At 41.8% G+C, this 26,574-nt stretch overlaps 2 protein-coding genes across 2 annotated transcripts in view; both read right to left on the bottom strand.

Annotated features, from left to right (window-relative positions):
* Positions 1-456, bottom strand: part of LOC139411449 (DEAD (Asp-Glu-Ala-Asp) box polypeptide 43) — a 28,705-nt gene extending 28,249 nt beyond the window's left edge. The window contains exon 1 of the mRNA XM_071157846.1: positions 126-456. Within this exon, the coding sequence (XP_071013947.1) occupies positions 126-456 (331 nt within the window). The remainder of the gene's footprint in view (positions 1-125) is intronic.
* A 9,071-nt stretch (positions 457-9,527) lies between these two features.
* LOC139417136 (potassium voltage-gated channel, KQT-like subfamily, member 5a) overlaps positions 9,528-26,574 on the bottom strand; it is a 96,669-nt gene continuing 79,622 nt past the window's right edge. Inside the window, exons 10-16 of the mRNA XM_071166384.1 lie at positions 25,893-25,925; positions 22,591-22,826; positions 20,817-20,925; positions 17,533-17,664; positions 16,558-16,677; positions 13,015-13,141; positions 9,528-10,634 (exon numbers count right to left, since the gene is read on the bottom strand). Coding sequence (XP_071022485.1) covers positions 9,528-10,634; positions 13,015-13,141; positions 16,558-16,677; positions 17,533-17,664; positions 20,817-20,925; positions 22,591-22,826; positions 25,893-25,925 — 1,864 coding nt within the window. The remainder of the gene's footprint in view (positions 10,635-13,014; positions 13,142-16,557; positions 16,678-17,532; positions 17,665-20,816; positions 20,926-22,590; positions 22,827-25,892; positions 25,926-26,574) is intronic.

Genomic DNA, 26,574 nt, shown 5'->3' with positions numbered 1-26,574 from the left:
GCGTAACATGAACTAGTGCACATGCAAGACTTACCAAGCTAACTTTACTAACTAGCTATCGCTAACAACTAACTAGTATTTCCATAGCAGCTTTGTTGTGATGAATGTTTTTGTTGTTGACCTACCTATAACCCTTCCAATTGAGGTATTTTCCACCGTGAAGGTGACGGGCGGAGTTGAAGTCGACCCGTCTGCGCCACGGCCTCTGCGCCCACAGGCATAAATATCTCCACTTCTGGAGAACACGCGGTCGTTGCCACCATAGCTGTCCCTCCTATTTTCACAATGCGAACCGTTGGGATCCCCTCTCTCTCTTGGCGCTCTGAAACCACCTGCATTTCCCATCCCAAAACACACATTTTTCTTCGCACCCCCTTTCCACGAAGACCTCCAATCTGTGGGTGGTGCTGTGGTAGCAGGCGTAGGTACATCGTTTTCCTCCTCCCAGTCCGACATTACAAACGAGAATGTGCGATAACTGGCTAGCTAATTTGATATCATCTCACCTGATGCCAATTGTGTTCCCTAACATCCGGTTTGTGACCTTTCTATTTTTCACACAATCAGTTGTTTGCAGTTCAGTGGGGTGGATGAAAATCCATCAAAACTTTTTCGGAGGATTGTTTTGTGTGCGTTTTTGTCTTCCTCCCTGGGTGAGATTATGCTACGTTCATAAACAAGTGGGAAGATGATATTTACCACATTCAACTGGAAAAACATCCACTGTAGTGATGGGTCGTTCGCGAACAAGTCGGCTCTAAGAGCCGGCTCTTGCAGGTAAACGTTGGGAGCCAGCATGCATATCAGAAGAGCCGAATCTATTTATAAATAAATAAATAAAATTAAGATATGAATAATCAAAATATTTAAATGAATAGAATTAACTACTTCAAAGAACGAAAAAAGTAATAAAATAATATAGGCCGAAATGCTCAAGCGCACACATTCGTTCTGAAAGATCTGCAGATCTGAGCTGGTGAAAGAACAAGGCCTCTGTCTACCCACAGTTTACTAAAACCATGACAGGGAGACTCTGCATAGTGGCCACATCCGTTTCCTCAGAGAGGGTCTTCTCGAAAACGGGACAAATAATTACTGAGAGAAGGAACCGCATTAGCCCCTCTAAAGTGAGGCAGCTTGCATTTCTGAATGCAAATTTCTCATAAAAGCAAAATATGGTCAGCATTGATGTGTGCTGCTGGTTATGGCAATAAAGAAGAGAGAGAAAAGAGAGACCAGTTTAATGTTTTAAGTGGAATGCTGCAGTTTTGCACATTGTTATTTATTTTACTTTGATATGGTGCAAAATTATATTATTATGTTGTTCAGATTGTATTTGTTTTGAATTGTTACATTTAAATGCACTTTGTTTATATACGTTACAAAAGTTATACTTCAAATGCACATGTGTAATGTAATGTTAATAGCATTCTTTTTCATAACAAACCCATGCATTTTTAAATACATTGTGGTAAAGGTAGAGTATGATTTTAATAATTTAATTAGAATTGTTTTAACACCAATCATAGTCAAACTATCGCAAACTGTTTGACTTGAAAAAATAGAGCCGTTTGGGAGCCAAAAGACCCGGCTCCTTTTGGTGAGCTGAGCCGAACGACCCGGGTCACTGAAAAGAGCCTGAATGCCCATCACTAATCCACTGAACACCCCTCCAACTCATAATTACTAGTGGGGAAACTCTTCTATCATCCCTGAGCTCCAACTTCTCACGCATACTGACTACACCTACTAAGGAAATTACCTCAATAATAGCATGTTCGGCAGGTGTTAAGTTAACTAAAATAATAATAAAACAATCGGCAGGTGGGTGTGGCTTGAAGCAATGAGTGACGTATTTAAAGGGCAGCAGTGTATTTTGAACCCACAAACCAACCCCTCCCTGTTTTTCAACTGGTCGTTCAGTACAATTCTGTTTCCGTTTAATTGAACATTCCACTAGCTTTTTTTTGTGCTGAACGCAGCAGCTCTTTGAGGACTTCAAGTTAGGAGTCGTGCTGCATTTATAACAAAGTGGGAAGGTGTTATTTACCACAAAATTTACTTGAACCCCCCTCAAACTCGTATTTACTAGTGGAAAACTTATTTATCATCCCTGAGCTCCGACGTCTTCCACATGCTGACCTTTGACGTCACTTACCTAGTTTGTTTACAAGCATGATAGCTGTACTTTTAGTTCATGGATGACACAGCTTGTTTTTTTGCCAGTCAGCGTTTCTCAACAAGTTCATAGCTCATGAATGCATCCAACTGGTATTTATGACTTCACAACTGGTAATTACCACCTTCCCACTTGGTTTTTGAAAGCAACATGAACCAGACTTAGAGGAGCTTCCTCTTACACAGACATTTTAGCATAGTAGGGCATAGGCGGTAGTATCAAAGATGGGGGTGTATATAGGAGAATCACCCTCCATCACCCACATTTGACCTTCTAATCCAATGGGTTTTGAGAAGGAGGCGAGGAGAGAGGAAGCGAGGAATCAAAGAAATGTAATTGAGATTCTTCCTATGGCTCTGCCTCTCCTCTCTTGTAGGCTATTATCTATATTGAACAAATAAATAAGCGCGACATGTTACAATTTCAAAGATTTTACTGAGTTACACTTCATAGAAGGAAATCAGATAATTGAAATAAATGAATTAGGCCCTAATGGCCTGGGAGGGCATAGGCCACCCCCTGCGGAGCCAGCCCAGCCAATCAGAATTAGTTTTTCCCCACAAAAGGGCTTCATTACGGACAGAAATACTCCTCAGCACCCTTCCTCCCCCTCCTCAGACGATCCCGCAGGTGAAAAAAATGGATGTGGAGGTCCTGGACAGGCGTCTGTGGTTGTGAGGCCGGTTGGATGTACTGACAAATTCTCAAAAACAAACTTGACATCTGTGGCATTGTGCTGTGTGACAAAACTGCATATTTTAGAGTTGCCTTTTATTGTCCTTGGCACAAGGTACACCTGTTTTATTTCAGCTCATGAGAAATGGGACCAACACTTTACATGTTGCGTTTCTATTTTTGTTCAGTATACTTAAAGTGACAGCTCTGTCCAAGGTACTTCTCAGACAGCCCGTACTTGGCTGCACAGCTTTCTGTAGGCTGCAGAAAGATCTGGCCTTTGTGAGTTGAGTGCCCTATGTAGGGTTGCAAAGGGAGGGTATATTACTGGTAACTTTCTAAGTTTACCAGTAAACTACCAGAATTTTTGTAACTTTCAAGGATTTTATGTCATTTTCATCACAGGACATCTAGTGGCTTTTTGAGTAATTCAGATTATCACAGGTGTCATTAATTATCTCTGGCCCTCTTACAAAATACTAAAATTAGATGATTTTAAAATCAAAAATAGAATGACAAAACTGTAAACATTATCCTAAATACAACTCATCAACTTAGTGAATACCATTGGTGTTTAATATGAGAGTTTCAACATGAAATATCCTTTATATTTTGTTCACACTTTTATTTATTTAACTATGTCAATGTCAATGTCACGCCAAACTGTGAAAAAGTAAATAGTTGGAAGAGATGCAGAGTTATCTATTCGTTCATTGTCTTACTTTTTATCTGCATTGTTGGGAAGGGGATGGTAAATGAGCATTTCACAGTAAAGTATTACACTTTCTGTATTTGGTGCATGTGACAAATAAAAATGCATTTGATTTGATTCCTCATTAACCTTATGGTCTATCATCTAGAAACCCATGGACAATATGGACACAGATATAACAAATTAATACTTTATATGAATACATTTTTTAAAGTTAATCAAGTGTAAATTACCAGAATTACCATAGATTGCCATAGATTGCCATAGATTACTAACATTACCGGAAATAACTTTTGTCAACTACCAGTAGTTTTGCAATCCTAGCCCTAAGCCTCTTTTTATAGTGCAACTTGGTGTGGTTATACAGTATTTCATTCAAGACATCCAGACCAAAAAATACTTTCATGTTTGTAGTTTATTGATGTATAATATTACAATTCATTTTGTATTTCTCCTCCACAGAGATCTTGTAACCTCTTATGTGCACTTTAATACATTAATTTGAAAGAATTAGGAATGTTAACATTATCCACCGTGTATTTTCAAGGGCAATTCTGCCGTATTCATTATCTCCAGCACCAAAACAGTATCTACATACACTGAGTGTACAAAACATTAGAAACACCTTCCTAATATTGAGTTCCACCCCCCTTTGTCTTCAGAACAGCCTCAATTGGTAGGGGCATGGACTCTACACCGTGTCGAAAGCGTTCCACAAGGATGCTGGCCTATGTTGACTCCAATGCTTCCCACAGTTGTGTCAAGTTGGCTGGATGTCTATTGGGTGGTGGACCATTCTTGATACACATGGGAAACTGTTGAGCGTGAAAAACCTTGCCACATTGCAGTTCTTGGCACACTCAAATTGGTGCGCTTGGCACTTACTACCATACCCCGTTCAAAGGCACTTAAATATTTTGTCTTGCCGATTCACCCTCTGAATGGCACACATACACAATCCATGTCTCAATTGTCTGAAGGCTTAAAAATCATTCTTTACAATTATCCTGTCTTCTCCGGCTTCAAGGGAATTGTCACTCTTATACAAGGAGTTAACAACATATTCAAATAATGATTGACATATTGTCATAAAAAACATTATTTTGATAAATGAATTCATATTATTTCATTCTTCCACGAGATATAGTCCCGACACAAATCTAAGGTTGTTACACAAGCCGGCTGGTCGTTCGATCTATTGGTTCGGTTGCCAGAGACGCGACCCAGTCGTTATATCTTTTTGTTCTGCATCCATGGACGCAACACTGTAGTTAGTTCTAAATGTTCCATTGCCGTACTGGCTGGCAACGTTCTTATTCCTTGTTTGATAGCTAGCCAACTACGGCTAACTACGGCCAGAATAACAGCAAAGTGGCTGCATTTGCTGTTATTTGTTTAAACTGTTTTCTAGTGACATTTATTTAGATACATCCATAACAATGAGCTAATGATGCGCGATTTCGCCTGACATAGAAAATGTGCTCTCTCGTTAGGACATTGTTGATCATAGGAGCTAGCCAACAATACAGCTAACACAATCACTTCAGTCTGAAGCTAGAAAGACTTCAAACTAGCTGATCTTCAACTTCATTTAGTTTGTCCTGTTTTCTGTTGACATTTCTTTGTATATATTCATAAAAATGATACCAGCTGATTCATGATTTCGACTGGCTAAGAAAATCTGTCTGTCTGTCTGGTCCCGACATGTTCATTACTATGGGACAGCTGGAGATAAATTTCAATATTGAAACAATGTTGCAAATGTTGGGGCAGACAGACTGCACGGTTTATACAAATCTCTGCTGTTGAAAACCAAATGATAGTCTAAAAGAAATGGGAGATAATGTCTAGATGCTTTTTATAGTAGAGATCAAGTTTATAAATTGCCTGGCTGGGTTGATGAGACAGTGGATTGCGCAGTGAGAGTAAATAGATATTTCAAAGTCATAGTTAGCCGGTGGTAACTTGTGGAATAGACGCCAGCTGGAATGTGGTTTTAACCAATCAGCATCCAGGATTAGACCCACCCATTGTATAATAGTACATATTTTGAAGCATGCATCAATGCAAGCTTAAATTGAAAGCATTGAAAGTATGCAAAGAAATATGATGCAGCCACGTAAAAAATGACGGCCATTATTTAAGCTGAAGCGAGAGAAAATACACTGACTTCGGAATGAAATGCTGCCTCTTCACATCTCATATGTTGCCTGACTACAATATTTTATCTTTATATGTTAATAAATACATGCTGTGTTAATGTTTACATGCCCATGTACCGTAGATCGCAAGCCCATAATAAGTCAATAGGGCTATTTGGCTAGCTACTACTTTTAGCTAGCCAGATAGCCACGAAGAACAGTTAGCTAGCTACCCATGAAGAATTGACATATATCTTGCATAATATTAATTTTAGGTCATTTTTTGTTTAGTCTATTCTTGCCGTTGTCCTGGCTGGATGAAGGTTCAGGGAATGGGGAAGTGAAGCGTGAGGTAATACAGTAGGGGGAAGTGTGAGTGCTTCTCAAACGTAATGTTTTATGCATTCTCCACACGCTCGTCCTCACAAGAACATACTCAAGAGAAAGCATTGGAGAATGCACTCAGAGCATGAGAGTGTGGAACAAGGTAATATGCATATTGAGAAACACCCTCAGTGTATGTGAAAACAGGCCGTTTCTATGATCTGTGGTTAAAAAGATAATAAGAAAAGTCCTTAAAACAGGGTAGGATTAAAAGTAAACAAAACTGTGATTTTCAAAACCTGCAATGGGTTTCTAGCCAGAGGGAGGGTATTTTCTTGCTCCCCACATCACCGCGAGTCTCATAGTGTTAGGGAATCACTGTTAAATAAATGTTTATTTTTGATGTTCGCATACTTTTTTACTTTATGTATTTTTTCTAGAAATGTTTTCATATATGAAGACACTGTAATTGTGCTGGAGATAATGAAAATAAGGTTGAAAAGTGGTTGAACTGCCCTTTTAGGCCTATTTTGGATAATAAATGACAGTACAAGTGATATAGAACATGTACTGTAGTAGATTTGCAGCCATTAAAAGTGTGTTATCCAAGTTTCAGAAACTGAGCTTACACCTGTATGAGTTATTCTACGTAGCTAGGCACTGTAGCTACATGCAGCCCAGTGGAGAAAAAATAACTATAATCATATTAAAATGCAAGAAAGGCACTGTTAAGCATTTACAGAATAAACTAAGGGAAATTAACCATTAATTAACCAGTAAATTTGATATAACTTCAGTCTACAGACCAAGCATGACATTTCTTCAATGGAAGACTCCATACTCTATAGTTAACTAAGTGGATTCGATACTCAGCCTTCTTCCAATGGAGCTGACCTCTACAAGTACCTCCTGTCTGTCACATGATTATGTATCTGGAAAACATTTCATTACAGAGTATAAAACCACCAGTTACATATACAGGTTCCAACGTCTCCAAACGATTGTGCTTTCAGTTGCGCATTTATCGTACCAACTCCGCTCAAACACTGCAGCCATAGTCATATAATATCCCATTTTAACACACAGTTATGTAAATTTTGCAGGTCACATACTGTATTAACATAAATGATATACAGGTAACTGCCAAAATAAAGGAAACACCAACATAAAGTGTCTTAATAGGGCATTGGGCCACCACGAGCCACCAGAACAGCTTCAATGTGCCTTGGAATAGATTCTAATGTCTGGAACTCTATAATTTGGTGTTTTGTTGATGGTGGTGGAAAACGCTGTCTCAGGCGTCGCGTTTCAGAATCTCCCATAAGGGTTAATTGGGTTGAGATCTGTTGATTGAGAGAGACACACACACATGAAAATATACTACAGTTTACTATAGAATACTACAGTACTTACTATAGAAAATAATGATATAGTAAAATGTAGAATATTATATTACACAATGTAGTATCCCTCGATCATGTGTAGTACTTACTATAGAATGTTGTAGTATACTGTAGAATACTATAGTAAATACTACAGTATTATCCCGACAAAAAAATGTAGTAAATACTACACAAATGCTACAGTAAACTATAGTAAATACTACAGTATTTCATTTGTATTTACCCTGACCATTCCCCTACTCAATATCGCAATTTGTGCCACCCATAAGTGAGAAACCTACATGCCAAGTATAGACCATATATTGTGTTCCTTACAGGTTATGGAAAAGAGTAGAAGCTCTGAACTATCAGTTCAGACCCCAGTCCTACCTACCAACAGGTTATGCTAAATGTGCTCTTTTATTAGTTCTCCAGAAGGTTTCTTGAAGGAGAAAGCCTTCACTTCTATGTCAAAGATTATAATGCAATAACACTATAGTAAATACTACAGTAATGTCAGCAAAAACACTACAGTATATTACAATCCGCAAAAAACACTACATTAATTACTATAGTATACACTAAAGTTTTCCTTTTACTACAGTTTTTACGCTATAGTTAACAGTAAATACTACAGTAAAGTCTGCAAAAACACTACAGTGAATACTATAGTATTTATACCAGAGTATACTACAGTATTTTTTATATGTGCGCACAAACACACACACCCTGTAATAAACCCCTTCTGCTACTTTGAGACCCCTCTTTCAAAGTCACTGAGATCTTCTAGCCATGGTAGCCAAAATAATGGGCAACTGGACATTTTTATACATGACCCTATGCATGATGGGATGTTAATTAACTCAGGAACCACACCTGTGTGAAATAGCCTGCTTTCAATGTACTTTGAATCCCTCATTTACTCAAGTGTTTTCTGTATTTTGGCATTCATCTGTACATATTGCATTCTACAGTGTAATTGTTAATCAGCTAAGCCAAGTGCACTTATGCACCATAAAAACAAATGTGTTGAATGCAAGCTGTCATCGTTAACGCCACAGAAGACATTTAAGACTGTTGTGTCTGTCTCTTCTTCAAGAACAAAAAGGTGCAAAATAGAGGAAATCAAAATGGCTGACACAGTTTTGTGCATATTCTCATTCAAGAGCAGGCATCTGTGTTCAGGCTGAGTGGCAGTCAAACAGTGCTGCTGCCTGTGTACCACAAGGCAGTGGTACACATGAGCTGTAAGACAAGAAACCCTGCATTCTGCAGTGTTTATTGTGACCGACAACTGCAGTGTACCCCAGCCTTGTTTCACTATCTACTGTATCACAGTCATAACTGATCTTATTTGGCTGCTGTTTGTCTTTCACTAAATGCCTTTAAAAGTCCAAAACAATGAATCCTACTGGAGCACGCAATCAGCAAATTGGATTTGTTCAAAATCAAATTGCCTCACAAGATTGTACAATTTCTTAGGAAAATAATTGACAAATTTACTTCAATAGGTTTATCTTATTATGTTAATATCAAATTAATTATTGTATTATCTATTATTAAATGGTGAGCTTGTTAGGAATACTTGGGTAATAATAGCTGACTGCTCCAAATTGCCTCTCAAGGGTTTGGAAGATACATGAATGGAACATGCAGGTAAAAACAGGTGAGCTGTGGGCTTATGAGGTTGGACTCAGCCCTCATAACTGTGGTTCCAAGGCTATCGAAGGGGCTCGGGGGCTTGAATGCTCTCGACCCTAAAGTGCAGTTTAGACATGCGGTGGTCATGCATAGTCGAGAGAGCAAACAGTACCACTATCTGACCAAACTCTCTTTTGTTCAATCTTCCTCCCCCATCTCCCCTTCCCCTGTTAGTTTCTCAGCTTGTTGCTGTTTTAGGAAATAGTCCATGAATTGATATGCATGAGAGGACATCTTTTGTTGACACCTCAAACATCTTAAAAACAGAGTTAAAATCAACAGTTTCAAATCTTTTTTTATTTTTTATTTATTTATTTATTTTTTTTGTCCAGTGAATCCTCTATGCTGGATGGTCGTATTAGTAATGTGTGTGTTGGGGGGAAGGGGTTATTTTATTCACTCCTATGGAATAGTTATTTTAGTCGTACATGGGGAGGCTGGTTGAGGGACTCTGCACTGTCCATTGTGGGGATGTGGGGTCCGGTCAAACTGCTTGAGGACCCCCCATCTTCAGTCAGCAAGAGGTCCAAGCAGCCAGTACCGTCTGCTGTGGGATGGGACAGGAAGCCACTCTCCTGGGACAGGAAATCAAACTGGTCCACCTGTGGCTCCAGGTCACAGACAGTGATGAAAAGGTCTGTTTCACGCCAGTTGCTAACGTCGAGGTTGCCTTGGGAGCCATCTCTGGAACTGCTACTGTTGCCGAGGGGGGAGGACAGGTTGGGGGGGTTGTCTGCAGATGGCTGGGTAAGGTTGTGTGCTGACCAGGACTTCCCCAGCCCCTGTCCCTGCTCAGAGGGTACCCCCTCACATCCAGAGGAGAGCAGCAGCAAGGGGTCCACCTCCAGGCTCAAGTGCCTCCTCCAGGGGCCCTCTTCCCTCAAGTGGGGCTTCCCCCTCAGCTGCACCCTGCTCTGGGCATGTTCCCCCTCTCTGTCCTCCTCTCCATCGTCCACCCTGGAGCCCACCATCACAGAGGGGCCTGAGCTCTCCTCCAGCCTACCCCTTCGAGGAGCAGCTGGGGTGGGGCAGAGGGGGCGTCTGTGCTGGGGGCCAGTGGTGGGCAGCTGGAGGGTGGCGGCACCAGCAGATGGTGGAGGGGGCAGGAGGTTAGGGAAATGCGCTCGCCTGGGGAAACTACTGGGGGTGGCGAGGAGCGGGTAGGGGCTATCAGGGAGCAGGAAGGGCATGGGTGTGGGGGATGCGGTGGAGGCAGGGTATGGGGGAGGGCAGGTGTTGAGGGTGAGCTCGCTGGGGGCCAGTATGAGCTGGAGGCCCCTGGAGAGATGGTCACCTGTTGTTGACCGGGACATACCCCCACCCCCCTCACCTGGTTGCCCTCTTACACACTCCCCTCCCAGGTGGGAGCCAGAGGGCTGGTCCTTGCTGAGGATGGAGCTCTGGTAGTCGGATGTCTGGTGCTCCAGCTCGAAAAGGGGCAGGGAGGAGAGGGTGAGGGCAGACGAGCCCTGCCTGTACACATCTAGCAGAGAGTCCAGCTTTGACTCTATGGACGTCACCTGGGGGACGGGGGGTGACAGTTAAAAGCAACAAGGGTTCACTGTGTCTGCCATATGTACAGTATATACTGTAGCCTAGTCAAGGCCATTCTATTCAACTATTGCTGTATGTATACTATTCTATATACGTATTATACAGATATACTACATATTCTATCCACATACTGTCTATAATGTCTATGCATCCCATCATATATACAGGTATATACAGTACCAGTCAAAAGTTGACACACCTACTCATTCCAGGGTTTTTCTTTATTTTTTACTATCTTCTACATTGTAGAATAATAGTGAAGACATCAAAACTATGAAATAACACATATGGATTCATGTACTAACCAAAAAAACAAATCAAAATATACTTTATATGTGAGATTCTTCAAAGTAGCCACCCTTCGCCTTGATGACAGCTTTGCAAACACTTGGCATTCTCTCAACCAGCTTCATGAGGTACTCACCTGGAATGCATTTAAATTAACAGGTGTGCCATGTTAAAAGTACATTTCTTTCCTTCTTAATGCGTTTGAGCCAATCAGTTGTGCTGTGACAAGGTAGGGGTGGTATTCAGAAGATAGCCCTATTTGGTAAAATACCAAGTCACGTTATGATATCAACTCAAATAAGCAAAGAGAAACGACAGTCCATCATTACTTTACTTTGAAGGTCAGTCAGTCCAGAACATTTCAATAACTTTGAAAGTTTCTTCAAGTGCAGTCGCAAGAACCATCAAGCGCTATGATGAAACTGGCTCTCATGAGGACCGACTCAGGAAAGGAAGAACCAGAGTTACCTCTGCTGCAGAGGATAAGTTCAGTTACCAGCCTCAGAAATTTAAGCCCAAATAAATGTTTCACAGAGTTCAAGTAACAGACATCAACATCAACTGTTCAGAGGTGACTGCATGAATCAGGCCTTCATGCTCAAATTTCTGCAAAGAAACAACTGCTAAAGGACACCAATAAGATAAAGAGACTTACTTGGGCCAAGAAACACGAGCAATGGACATTAGACCGGTGGAAATCTGTCTTTGGTCTGATGAGTCCAAATTGGAGATTTTTGGGCCAGACAGTGTCTTTGTGAGATGCAGAGTAGGTGAACGGATGATTTCCGCATGTGTGGTTCTCACCATGAAGCATGGAGGTGGTGGTGTGATGGTGTGGGTTGCTTCGCTGGTTACACTGTCTGTGATTTATTTTGAATTCAAGGCACACTTAACCAGCATGACTACCACAGCATTCTGCAGCGATCCCATCTGGTTTGCTCTTAGTGGGACTATCATTTGTTTTTCAACAGGACAATGACCCAACACACCTCCAGGCTGTGTAAGGGCTATTTGACCAAGAAGGAGAGTGATGGAGTGCTGTATCAGATGACCTGGCCTCCACAATCACCCAAACTCAACCCAATTGAGATGGTTTGGGATGAGAGTGAAGGAAAAGCAGCCAACAAGTTCTCAGCAAATGTGGGAACTCCTTCAATACTGATGGAAAAGCATTCCAGGTGAAGCTGGTTGAGAGAATGCCAAGAGTGTGCAAAGCTGTCATCAAGGCAAAGGGTTTGAAGAATCTAAAATATATTTTGATTTGTTTAACACTTTTTTGGCTACTACATGATTCCTTCCATGCCTTCCTTCCGTGCTATTTCATAGTTCTGATGTCTTCACTATTATTCTACAATGTAGAAAATAGTACAAATACGAAAAACCCTTGAATGAGTAGGTGTGTCCAAACTTTTGTCGATGTCCAAACTCATCGAAAGTGAGCATTTGTCGACTGAAGTCAGTTACGAACTGCAGTCAGGTCAAGACCCTGATGAGGACCACGATCATGCAGATGAGCTTCCCTGAGACGATTTCTGACAGTTTGTGCAAAAATTATTCCGTTGTGTAAACCCGCAGTTTCATCAGCTGTCTGGGTGGCTGGTCTCAGAGGATCCCACAGGTGAAGAAGCTGGATGTGGAGGTCCTGAGCTGGGGTGGTTACATGTGGTCTGCGGTTGTGATGTCAATTGGACATACTGACAAATTCTCAAACAAAACGTTGGAGACGGCTTATAGTGGTGAAATGAACATTAAATTCTCTGGAAACAGCTCTTTTGGACATTCCTGCTGTCAGCATTTGGCATTGTGCCGTGTGACAAAACTGCACATTTTAGAGTGGCCTATTATTGTCCCAAGCACATGGTGCACCTGTGAATAATGATTGTGCTGTTTTATCAGCTTCTTGATATGCCACACCTGTCAGGTTCATGGATTATCTTTGCAAAAGAGAAATGCTAACAACATTTCTGGGATATTTTTTTTCAGCTCATGAAACATAGGACCAACACTTTACATGTTGCGTTTATATTTTTGTTCAGTATAATTTGCTCAAACGCTCACCTGTCTCTCCACTTTACACACACGTCCCAGCATACTCATGTCCTCCAGTGTGTCCCCATCAGGGTGAAGCTTGTCCCTGATCTTTTTGTCCATGGGGATCTGGCCCTTACCCAGTATCTGATCCACCCTATGATACACACATTTCTTTGAATTAAACACAAATAGTGGACTTTGATAGCCAGTTGGTACATTATATTTTCACATGGGTCAGACAGGTGGTTTTACGTGTGAAGTTTCACATGTACTTTTTCCTTTCTTGACAAAAATAATTCCCCACATGTGGCATTTCTTTCACACGTCAATTTTCCCACTTCCAGCTACATCTGGTCGCCCATTCAGGGCCGCACATTCTAGCCCATCCAAATCAAATGTTATTTGACCGAGACGCACCGCGACAGAAAGACAATCTAATTTAAAGATTCAGAGCCAGCGAAGCAGCTCCCCTCTGTCTCAGTATTTTTAGACCAAGTATCTGATGCTGTCTGGACCAAATGAGTATGGCATGTCATACTATTTCTGGCCAGACATAATCAAATATTGTACATGGGCTATATATAGAGGGGCACTGTTTCGCTAGCTCGCGTGCTTTCTCCGGTGACATAGATTTAGCAGAGAGGAAGAGGCGAAGCGAGAGGGATCACTCTCGCCAAAATTTGTCCAGAATAAGCCCAATGTGTTTCTATGGGCATAATATACAGACCTAAGGTTTTCGCCTGCCTTCCGCCTTTGGTACAAAAACTTCCATTGATAGGGTGGAGACATGTGCATCTCGTCATTATATACGGATCTCTGGGTTCAGCCTCTTGCGAATTGGAAAGGAAAGTTGTTAGGATGCTGGAGTCCCCTAAAATAAATGGATATTTCGCCATTAAAGGCTATAATTACTCCTGTCTAAATAAAATTATAAAAAAGGATTCACCAGGGAGCATGACTTAGCCACAGAGGATCATTAGCTTATTTTTTTTTTTTAAATAGCTGTGTATTGTTTCAAATCACAATCGTTTAGGCCTATGCCTATTTGGGAAGCCCGCAATTTGGTTAACGCGCGTGGAAATAGGTCTAGCTGATTGAGTTGTGGCTGTCAGTGATACGCATATAAAATATGTGAGAAGATAATGTGTCTTGAGTGTAATTGAAAATGTTGCATGAAGAAGGGGAGTGGTGTGTGGCAAAGATATGGCGCATCTCTATCCAGAATGCGCTCAGCTGTCTCCCGCAAATTCTGGCGCATTCATTGTGTGAATTTTTTTTCCTTTGATTGTTTATTTGTTTGATCAATTCCCAATAACTTGTGTCACCAGTAGGCCTAGAAAATGTACAGTTAAACCCCCATCATTTGGTTATATGAATTTCTGCTAATGCATGTTTTACTTATGCTACAGTCATTCACGTTTTGTTTTATTTCATAACCACTACTAGTTTTGTAAAAAAATATATATATATTTTGTATTTTGTTTGGAGTGCTCCATGTGAGCAATGAGCACGTGTCTGGTTTTCTGTTTCCTGATCATGTTGAGCGAGCACGTGCACCTGAGCACAAAGAAGTAGGCGGACTTGGCCTGCTGCATGCAAAAGTAGGAAAGTGCCCGATTGGCAATGTTTGATTTCTGATTGTCATAACTCATCACGTCCACCACTAATAAGCTAAGCTTAGTCATTTTTTCTTCACCTCACACAGAAAGTCAATGAAGTGGTTTTTGCTAATGATAGTTCCTCAGTATATGAAAAATATTTCCAAAACTCCCAGTTTTGCTTGATATTGACCATCCATGATATCAATATTATAGTTTTAACTATGTTTTTAGGCTATATGGTGTTTAAAAAAATAAAAACATTAAACAAATTAAAATTGTACTTTGTTTACAAACATTGGAGTAAAACAAGCTTATATTTTGTGTTCTGGTGGGCTACAACATGAGGCATTTATTTACAAGTTATATAAAACAAAAATCAATGGGTACATTTAATTAATTTATATATCCAAAAATGGATGTAGCAACTAAGGATTACCCCTTTAACAGGCAGTGACCTTCATACAGAAAAACTCGCCATTTGAAAGTGATCCATTAACCATTAGCAAAAAAATATTCTGTCCACTGTTCCGCAAATGTCCCGCATAACCATGCCCTTGTCCCACATTTGGGCTTTTTAAATGTGGTCACCCTAATTCCACCGGTGGAAACATTGCTACTGCAACATGTTAACAAAAAAAATTCAAATCAGGAGAATAACATTATTTCACATGGGAAAGTGAGATTTTCACATGTGGAGTTTTCTTACATGTGAAACTGAAAATTAGATTTTCACATGTGGAGTTTTCTTACACGTGAAACTGAAAATTAGATTTTCACATGTGGAGTTCTCTTACACGTGAAACTGAAAATTAGATTTTCACATGTGGAGTTTTCTTACACGTGAAACTGAAAATTAGATTTTCACATGTGGAGTTTTCTTACACGTGAAACTGAAAATTAGATTTTCACTATCACATGTGGAATTTCAAGTTGTGCAAAAACGATCACATGTAAAAATCTAATCTGCAGTTTCACATGTGAAATTAAACACACATTCACATGTAAAAACTGCAAATTTGACATGTGTTTTTTTGTGAGGGCAGGCTATAGTTAAAACACAATCACACAGTGTTTCTAAACTACAGTTTAAATCAACTACAATGCAATCTACAGTGCATGATAAAAAACAACAATCTGCACCAACTAGTAACTACAGCCATTCTCTTTGTTCACAAAATATCCATGTTGAGAGCAGAGGAGACTGGTGGGAGGAGCTATAGGAGGATAGGCTCATTGCAATGGCTGGAATGGAATTCATGGAACAGAGTTGAACATGTAGTTTCCATATGTTTGATGTGTTTGATACTATTCCATTCCAGCCATTACAATGAGCCCGCCCTCCTATAGCTCATCCAACCAGCCTCCTCTGGTTGACAAAATCCTTAGTCATTAGCCAATCCTTTGAAGGAGGAAAAGTCTGTTAGTAAAGATACAGCAGCAGCTGTCAATCAATGTCCCCGAAGCACAGCAACATGCAAAAGATTTGAAACAGACCACACATTCATAACAGCTTTTCTTCTACCACACGCTTGGCGAGATGCTACACACGTAACATCTACTAGTTGAATGCGTCCATTGGTTAGAAAGCATGTGTCATCAGGGAGTCCAAAGCTCCTACAACTGGGCTGCTTCAGTGAAAGCAGTGTCTCCTTTCTAGTCAATATACAGAACTATGGTGATCGAAATCAAAAGATCTAAAAGTAACTGGATAGTGTAAGCAATATGATAGAAACTCTTCTAGTCCCATTGGAAGCCTGCAGGTTGAGCCATCACCATTTCACATTTAAACCTATCCCGTCTCTGTGGATCTAGAAACAAAGGCTTTGTGCTCCCTGATGAACACATGGACATAGCACCATCTCCTTTCAAACTCTGTCTTCTGTGTGAGGGACCGGGGACAGGTTGGAGTTGGGGGTAGTGGCTAGGGGGTTTATGTTATTAGGGGTTGGTGTGGGGGGGGTTGTCTAACCCTGGGGACTTCATCCCTGGGGCGGACTTCCTCCTGGCCTGGCTGTAATATAAGTGCAGGGAGGGGGAGGACATGTTCCTGGGTTTGCTGCTCAGGGTGTGGCCCACTCCAGTGTCCAGTCTGTATGAGAGAGACATGGGGTCAAATACAACACACACACGCACATGCACGCACGCACACACATTCAGAGTCTTGAAGCGTAGCAAAAAAGGACAACTACAGGCACCACGTACCCGCTACAATACATTCTCCAAAACAGACTAACTACTAGAATCCACTAGTAGATTCCACTCTATTAATCAGTAAAAGTACACAATAAAATGCCATATCTAACAGGATTATATCACTGATGTAACCGAAGTCAACAATCCAAACTCCTGAAATGATATGGTTGGTTAGTCTCAGACAATAACGCAATGCAAGAGTCTACAGTCACACATAGAGATGCATGAGATGTCTACAATTTGGGGGGGGGGGGGGGGGGGGGGGGGTTGTCTAACCCTGGGTCAGACTTCATCCCTGGCATGCACTTTCTCCTGGCCTGGCTGTAATATAAGTGCGGGGGGTGGGGGGGGGGGCTCAGCCTGGGAGGGAGAGGGTGTGTGAGTCACACGCAAACACACACGTTAATGAAGTGGAGAAGGTAAACATACGTATATAGAAAGGTGTGTGAGTGTGTGTGTTTCAGTGTCTGTGTGTCTGCTTGTGTGTGTATTGTGTGCACTCTTAGAAAAAAAGGGTTCCAAAAGGGTTCCTCGGCTGTCCCCATAGGAGAACCATTTTTGGTTCCCGGGAGAACATTTTTTGTTTCCACGTAGAACCCTCTGTGGAAAGGTTCCTAAATGAAACCCAAAGGATGCTACCTGGAACCCAAAAAGGGTTCTTCAAAGGGTTCTCCTATGGGCACAGCTGAAGAACCCTTTTAGGTTCCAGATAGCTCCTTTTTTTCTAAGAGTGTGTATCTGTGCATCTCACCTAGTTTGTAGACTCTTTATTCTGCAGAGCATATCCAGGTGTCCTGCAGAGTACTGCTCTATCACATCCTTCACATCGTATGGACGCAGAGTCTCCTTAAACTTCTTCTTTGCTACATGAAACTTCATGATCCTGAGTGGAAAAGTAGGGGGAATCACACAGAGATCCGTCAATGTTCTACCTGTCATCTCTTAGTCAGCCACTAGAGGGTAACAACAGCTTAACTATGCACAACCCTGTATGTTGGCAAGAAGCTGACAGCTATTGTAGCCTTTATTAATGTATTTTAACTTTTTTTTAAAAACAAGATCAGCTTCAAAAAACATATTTCTCAGTTTGTTTTGATCATTTTTGAGATACAAAAACAAGAAGTGATGAAAATAACTGATTGTAACTTTAAAAAAAATAGAAGTCATCTTTATTTAACTAGGCAAGTCAGTTAAGAACAAATTCTCATTTACAATAATGGCCTACCAAAAGGCAAAAGGCCTCCTGCGGGACCAGGGGGTGGGATTAAAAATTATATAAAAATATAGGACAAAACACACATCAAGTCAAGAGAGACACCGCAGCACTACATGAAGAGAGACCTAAGACAGCAACATAGCATGGCAGCAACACATGACAACACAGCATGGTAGCAACACAAAACACGGTACAAACATTATTGGGCACAGACAACAGCACAAAGGGCAAGAAGGTAGAGACAACAATACATCACGTGAAGCAGTCACACCTGTTGTTGCTTTAAAACAAATGTTTAGGCTAATAATAAATAAATAATCTTTATTATTTTTAAACTGGATTAATATCATACATTGTAAATTCCATCACATTTACATTATATATTATTATTATTATTTAAAAACTTCCCATTGTTCACCCCCTCCTCCTTTCGTTTCGATGGTTCTTCTCCTTTTCATTTGAATTCTAATTTGTTTAAAAACTTATTCACCAGGTGTTGGAACTGGTTCGGTGAACAAAACCGAAAACCGGAAAATATTTACATTTAGTTAGGGATACTATAGTTATCACATTTCACATTGGATTAATAACTACATAAAGGTAAAATGTGTGTTTAATTTGTGTGCCACTCCGCACACACAAGCTTGTTAGCTAGCTAGCTTCTCTGGTCCAACGTTAATCCAACTCTGAAGTTCAAAGACATTCAAAGTTCCTCCATAGAAGCTGCTCCTGCGTAAGTATAATTCTGTGGGCCTAATTCAGATAATGCATGTCATCACAAAATGCCCAGCGCTTCAAGCCAAGCCTCCTCATTCACTCTCTCCCAACCTGCAAAATGTTAGTTGCATCTCGTGCTCTACACTTGTCTTTCCATCACGAATACAAACAACTCACTGAGCTACAGCTTGCCTGCTCCATAGCAAGCTGCCATATCTGCACTGCATAATTCATTAGGTAATTTAATGTTGAGCTAAATGTTTTAAAAAAAACGGATGATTTCAGAGGTTTAAAAAGGAACAGAAAGGAATGATAAACAGATATTTTTGGGGGGTTTGAGCCGGTTCAGAACATTATTTGGCTGGTCAGAACAGTGGGACGGATGGTTCTGTTCAGAACTAAACGACTGGAAAATAACTTTGGTTCCAACCCCTGGCCTTTACCTTTTATTTTCAGAGCATCAGTTAAGAAAATATTACTCAAATACTTTCACAAGAACATTATGAAACCTTAGCTCATGTCATCAAAACCTGCCTGAGCTATTTTGAAACCAAACCACACTAGAATGATATTATCCCTCAACCTTAATGTACTGTACAAGTACAACTACTGCTGGGTAAATAATATTGATGCAGGTAAGTGGATCTACAGTTGGTTCCTTCTGACCCTCTGATGGCTTCAGAATGGCTCCAGTTGCTCATGATCCTCACTGTATAAATGGAAACCATAAGGACAGATGAGCTGCTGCAATAATAGTTCTGACTGAGAGGGTGTCAACCCGACACCCTGGGAAAGCCAGGGGCATGTCTCCACTCCCGTTGCCCATTGAGGGGGCCTGCTGAGCAGGCAGGCTGGGCCAGGGGAGAGGGGGTCCTCTAGAGCAACAACCTGGTGTTAGGAATTGGGGTGTTGGCAGCCAATCAAAATAGCACATCTTCAGACACAGTCAGAGAGAGGTGAGGGAGAGGGGGAGGTAAAGGAAAATGGAGAGTGGGAGGGAGAGAGAAAGAGAGAGAGAGAGAGAAGAGGTAGTAAAAAAGAGAGTGAGAGGTGGTGAGTGAGGGAGAGGGGGGAGGAGAGGGAGAGACAGTACCATTAGGGTGGCCACATTAGTAAACAGAGACACGTTGCTGGTGCGAGAGTGAGTAACTGGACAGCTGTAACACAAAACACATCCCCCAAAACTGTACTCCCTGACCTCTCACTGGGTAAACAGAATCCCCTGAAGCACCACAGAGCCTCACAGCAGTAGGCTGTGGACTGACAGAGACTGACAGCGAAAACACCTGCCTGGTCAGGCAGATAACCACAGTACTGTAGTATCCACAGGTCTTGCCCTGTGAGAGTTTATGAACGATCGGGCTAGAACAACATAGAGGAGGTCCATGCTCTGGATCTGGATCTAAGAACCTGGAAGGCTCAGATATACAGTATATTCTTACAATATATGTCTATGTTTACGATTGTTGTAGTGTATGCATTCGTTATGTACACTGTTTACAACAGCCATGTCCTGAACAAAATAGAAATAACGTTTTATAAAGGATTGTGTAAGAAAACACAAGTCTACATAGAGATTTCTATAGAGATATAGATAAATCAGATTCTATTCATCACATGCTTCATAAACAACAGGTGTGGACTAACAATGAAATTCTTACTTAAGGGCCCTTACCAATAATGCAGAGAGAAAGAAAATAGAGAAGTAATAGAAAAGTAAAATGCTATTACATTCACTCTGTTGCACCCATTATTAGAAGCCTTCCTCCACTTATCAGCCTCCACTGCTATATACAAGGAGTACCAGTACAGAGTGGATGTGCAGGGGTACGAGGTAATTGAGGTAGATATGTACATATAACTAGGAATAAAGGGACAGATAATAAACAGTAGCAACATCGTATGCGGTGAGTCAAAGAAGTTAGTGCAACAAGGGTCAATGCAGATAGTCCGGGTAGCTATTTGATGAACTGTTTAATTAACTATTTAGCAGTGTTATGGCTTGGGGGTAGAAGCTGTTCAGCGTTCTGTTGTTTGCAGACTTGGTGCATCGGTATTGCTTGCCGTGGTAGCAGAGAGAACAGTCTATGATAAGCACTCACCTGACGGCTCTGATGACAGCCTTCTGTGCAGCTGTTATGTCCTCCATGGTGACATCACAGTGGCAGCCCCTGTCGTCGAACGTGTCATCATTCCCCATTCCTGTGTCCACTGAGATACAGAAAGAGGGGTTGTGTCATAGCCCGCTAGTCAGCTTCCAATTGGCTCTTTAAACCCCTCACCGTTGCTTCTCTTCCCCAGGTCATAATTACAAAAGAGAATGCATTCTAAATAAAATGTGTCCATATAACTCATCCTTCCTTACAGACTTCAGCTCCAAGCTGAAACTCCACAATATAATATTTCAAAATAAGTTGGTAGCTTTCCATTTTCTCCTCAAATGAAAATTGGATCTCTAGGAATGGTCAATAATTGTCCACTCAGCTGTATGCATGATGGGCGAATGACGCATACATCATTTAGCCAATAATATGAGAGTAGTCCGTTTCTCAGGTCAGATTGATTTTTAATAGGATAAGTGTCCCGAAGAGCACAGATAAAGAGCATAGATATTACAGGGGAGAGGCGGGGTGACAGAAACAGGGAACTGCTCTGCCAAGCTCTTCCCCCCCTCTATTAGAAGGTTACATACAGCTTGAATTCTCTGTTACAGTTGAGGTTTATACACTGAGCATACAAAACATTAAGGACACCTGCTCTTTCCATGACATAGACTGACCAGGTAAATACAGGTGAAAGCGACGATCCCTTTTGGATGTCACTTGTTAAATCCACTTAAATAGTCAGGGGGCTGGAACATAATTCAAAATCATTTGTAGACTGCAAATTGACCTTTAGAAGCCCAAACAGACATGTTGGACTAAAACATGATCATTTCAAACCTTGTTTACATTTGTATACAATCACTTATCTCTCTATTATGCGTGGGAATACTTGGGAACAGATTTCATCAATTAAAATCAATTGGAGCTGATTTCCTGGTGTTTATTCTTTTATGTCCAACAATGAAAATTGGAAAAAAAGTTACAAAAAAAATATGATTATTTTTTGCTCAGAAAACTTGGGGTGCCAAATAGGTACTCCGTCAGTGGAGTACTTTTGTGCCCGGGGTACTTTTGTGACACGTGCAGACAGACACAGACAGAAATTGCAACATGGTGAAGAGATGGGGTACACGTAATCATACACACACAGATAGAGGTGCAAAACACATACACAGACAGACATATACTGAGTGTACAAAACATTAAGAACACCTTCTGTTTTCATGACAGACTGACCAGGTGAATCCAGGTGGAAGCTATGATGCCTTATTGACGTCACTTGTTAAATCTAACTTCAATCAGTGTAGATGGAGGGGAGGAGACAGGTTAAAGACAATTGATTGTCTATGTGTAAGGACAACCAGCCAACTTGACACAACTGTTGGAGGCATTGGAGTCAACATGGGCCAGCACACTTTCGGCACCTGGTAGAGTTCATGCTCCAACGAATTGAGGCTGTTCTGAGGGCAAAAGTCAGGGGTGCAACTAAATATTAGGAAGGTGTTCCTAATGTTTGGTATATGGTAGTGGACTGGAACTCCACACGTCATGTTGGAGAATATTGCAACTTGTGTGGATTGCAAGTCTTGACTCATTAATCTACCCTTGTAAGAAAATACCGTATACACACTGTATACATACCGTATACACACGTACGTACACACGCATGCACACCCATTCATGTAACCCCCCCCCCCCCCCCCCCCACACACACACACACACACACACACACACACACACACACACACACACACACATCCTCTCCACTCACCTTCGGATGGCGAGGTGCGTGATTGGCTCTTAAGGCGTAAGGAGGGTCTAAAGCGGGTGCGGTCATTGAAGCTCCAGCTCTTCTGCACCTTGGCAGGGCTGCTGCGCGTTTCAGCGCCCGCCACATTGTTGCCCGGGGAACAACGCCGATCGTTGTTGATGGACGTCTGGCGGCTCTTCATGCTCTGGCCGCGAGGGCTTGCCATACGTACCCGCTCCTTAAAGCTCAACTTAGTACTAAAGAGAGAGACAGAAAGACAGAGAGAGAGAGCGAGAGAGAGAGAGCAAAGCCTCTTATTATGCATTCCCTTAGAGAGACATGTGTGCAGACAGAGTGTAGTCACAGTGTAGTGCACTGTCCTTTTCTCAAACATGCTGACCTCATCCACAATACACTCAGAGTACCCCATCTACTCTCTAAGACAGTGGTCCCTGGTCCCCTGGTCCCGATGAGATATAGGGTGTGCAGGCTTTTGCTCCAGCCTAGCTGACTAAACTCCACAATTTACGAACAATGTTGTGTGTAATTGCAAGCTATTCTTTGGGTTCTGAAATCAGCAGTTTATGATTAAAATGTTATGTGATGTCGGAGCTCCAATCCGCCCAACCTAGTCGACGCTCAACTCAATCGTAAATCGCGGAGTTGAGTTTAATCAGCTAACGCCAGCCCAGCACTGAAGGAGCTGAATCAGCTGGGCAGAAACAAAAGCCTAAACTCTTTGAAAAGAAGTTGCTACCTAAAACCATAAAGGGTTATTCAATTGTCTCCATATGAGAACCCTCTGAAAAGCACTATTTTGCTTCCTAGTGGAACCCACCACTAATACAAGATTAAACAGTGCCTTTGGAAAGTATTCAGACCCCTTGACTTTTCCCACATTTTGTTACATTACAGCCTTATTCTAAGGCTGTAATATAACAATCAATCTACACACAATACCTCATAATGACAACGCAAAACCAGGTTTTTTGAAATTCTTGTAAATTTATAAAAAAATGTAACCGAAAATATTACATTTACATAAGTATTCAGACCCTTCACTCAGTACTTTGTTGAAGCAGGTTTCAGGTTGGATGAGGAGCGATGCTGCACAGCTATTTTCAGGTCTCTCCATAGATGTTTGATTGGGTTCAAGTCCGGGCACTGGCTGGGCCACACAAGGACATTCAGAAACTTGTCCCGAAGCTACTCCTGTGTAGTCTAGGCTGTGTGCTTAGGGTCGTTGTCCTATTGGAAGGTGAACCTTCGACCCAATCTGAGGTCCTGAGCACTCTAGAGCAGGTTTTCATCAAGAATCCTTTCATCTTTACCTCAAGCCTGACTAGTCTCCCAGTCCCTGCTGCTGAAAACATCACCACAGCATGATGCTGCCACCACCATGCTTCACCGTAAGGATGGTGCCAGGTTTCCTCGAGATGTGACGCTTGGCATTCAGGCCAAATAGTTCAATCTTGGTTTCATCAGATCTTGTTTCCCCTGGTCTGAGAGTCTTTAGGTGCCTTTTGGCAGATTCCAAGTGGGCTGTCATATGCCTTTTACTGAGGAGTGGCTTCCGTCTGGTCACTCTACCAGAAAGGCCTGAGTGGTGGAGTGCTGCAGAGATGGTTGTCCTTCTGGAAGGTTCTCCCATCTCCACAGGAACTCTGGAGCTCTATCAGAGTGAACATCGGTTCTTGGTCACCTCCCTGACCAAGGCCCATCTCCCCCGATTGCTCAGTTTTGCCGGGTGGCCAGCTCTAGAAAGAGTCTTGATGGTTTCAAACTTCTTCCATTTAAGAATGATGGAGGCAACTGTGTTCTTGGGGATATTTTTTGGTACCCTTCCCCAGATCTGGGCCTCGACACAATCCTGTCTTGGAGCTCGACAGACAATTCCTTCGACATCATGGCTTGGCTTTTGCTCTGACATGCACTGTCAACTTTGAGACCTTATATAGACAGGTGTGTGCCTTTCCAAATCATGTCCAATCAATTGAATTTACCACAGGTGGTCTCCAATCATGTTGTAGAAACATCTCAACGATGATCAATGGAAACAGGATGCACCTGTGCTCAATTTCGAGTGTCATAGCAAAGGGTTTGAATATTTATGGAAATAAGATATTTCTGTTTATTAATTTTAAAACATTTGCAAAAAGGTTGCTTTGTCATTATGGGGTATTGTGTGTAGATTGATGAGGAAAAACATGTATTTAATCCATTTTAGAATAAGGCTGTAACGTAGCAAAATGTGAAAAAAATTGAAGGGGTCTGAATACTTTCCGATGGCACTGTATGTGGAACTATTTCACCACTAAAAGGATCTAAGTAGAACCCTTGCTATACCTGGAACCAAAAAGAGGTTTCCTATGGGGAAAAACTAAGAACCCTTTTTTTCTAAGAGGGTAAACACCTTGTAGTGCTCCAGGACCTCTATAGTAGCTCTTGGGGACTACTGTTGTAGAGATCAAAGGCAGTAGTATGACACTGATCAGTGTTCCAAGACAAAGACAATAACCAGGGAAGCACTCTTCCTACTTATACTGTAAGCTAGTATCTCAGTATTTCTAGGACACTTAGACCTGTATTGTGCCAGTGAGTCTGTGCTTAGACATACTGTAGCTTTATAGATGGGTGGGAGATGCAGACAGCCTCTACCTGAGACACACCCTAACCCCTGCCGTGACAACAAGAGAAGCATGCAATGCTGTGAACCAATCAGATGGAGTGACAGCAGGCCCAATGGTCAGGCTTGATTCTTCAGGCACCAATGATCAGTGAGCAAACTCCCAGTTTCTGTGGAGAATTCAGGAGGGAATATTGTGCTCCAGTAACCATTAGGAAGTTATTCATGATAACAGGGACCTTGCCCAAGCCTAGGTAAAGGAAGATGCATCAATGCCGTGTGGGATGAGTGAGGTCAAAGGTCAGTCGGGGTGGTGGTGACAATTTTTTATGAGGACATGCAGTGGCACCATGCAACTAAGCCAAGAGATCTCAGCAGACAAATGGAGGTCTAGATAGACTGTAGATTTTATGGCGATGAAAGACTTGTTAAGAGTTCTGATTTCTACACACAGAACTACTTCTGCTATAGGGAGGTGGGGGTCGAAACCAACAGGCAACATGTAACAGGCAGCAGTCCCATTAGACAAGCAAAAGGCTAATACAATTATTTCATGGGGAGGGGGTAGGTGAAAGTTTTGGGGTTCTCTCATCATCCTCCATGCACCTGGCAGTTAGTCAGCATTCCCAGAGATCATGTGACCAGGGAGGAGAGGATGCTGGGCAGTGGGTACTTCCTAAATGTCCGTGCGTAATACCTTCTGAAGCGCCTCCTATTACTATGACCCTTACTAGGGAGGTAGGGAGGAAGACAGATAGAGGAGGAAGGGGTTAAAACACCAACGAGTGGGGAAGGGAGGGACGAGAGACATCTATACGGTCAATACTGTCAGAAGCAGCGGAGGTTACTGAGGGGAGAACAGTTCATAATAATGGCTGGAACAGAGTAAAGGGAATGGCATCAAACACCTGGAAACCATGTGTTTAATGTATTGGATACCATTCCACTGATTCTGCTCCAGTCGTTACCTCGAGCCAGTTCTCCCCAATTAAGGTGCCACCAACCTCCTGTGGTCAGAACTGTAAACTGCCGATTATACAGTATATCTCGCATTCTATGGTCTGATTATATACAGTAGCTCACACACCTTTAGCTGTAGGAGTTGCAATACAAACCATGAGAGTCATTTATGGTGGTTGTGTCCTTACATTCTAGATAGTCAGAAGTCAGAAGTTGTGAAAAGAGCTAAATAAGCAGACACACGCCAATTCTCATACTATCACAGATATAAACAGACCACCCACCCACCCACCCACTCATTCACACGCACGCACGCACGCACGCGCATGCGCACGCACACAAACACACACACACACACACACACACACACACACACACACACACACACACACACACACACACACACACTCACACACACA

Source organism: Oncorhynchus clarkii, chromosome 1 (genome assembly GCF_045791955.1).
Source record: "Oncorhynchus clarkii lewisi isolate Uvic-CL-2024 chromosome 1, UVic_Ocla_1.0, whole genome shotgun sequence".
NCBI classification, from domain to species: Eukaryota; Metazoa; Chordata; class Actinopteri; order Salmoniformes; family Salmonidae; genus Oncorhynchus; species Oncorhynchus clarkii.
The sequence above is the reverse complement of the archived record's forward strand: the minus strand, read 5'-3'. Positions and strand labels throughout refer to the sequence as shown.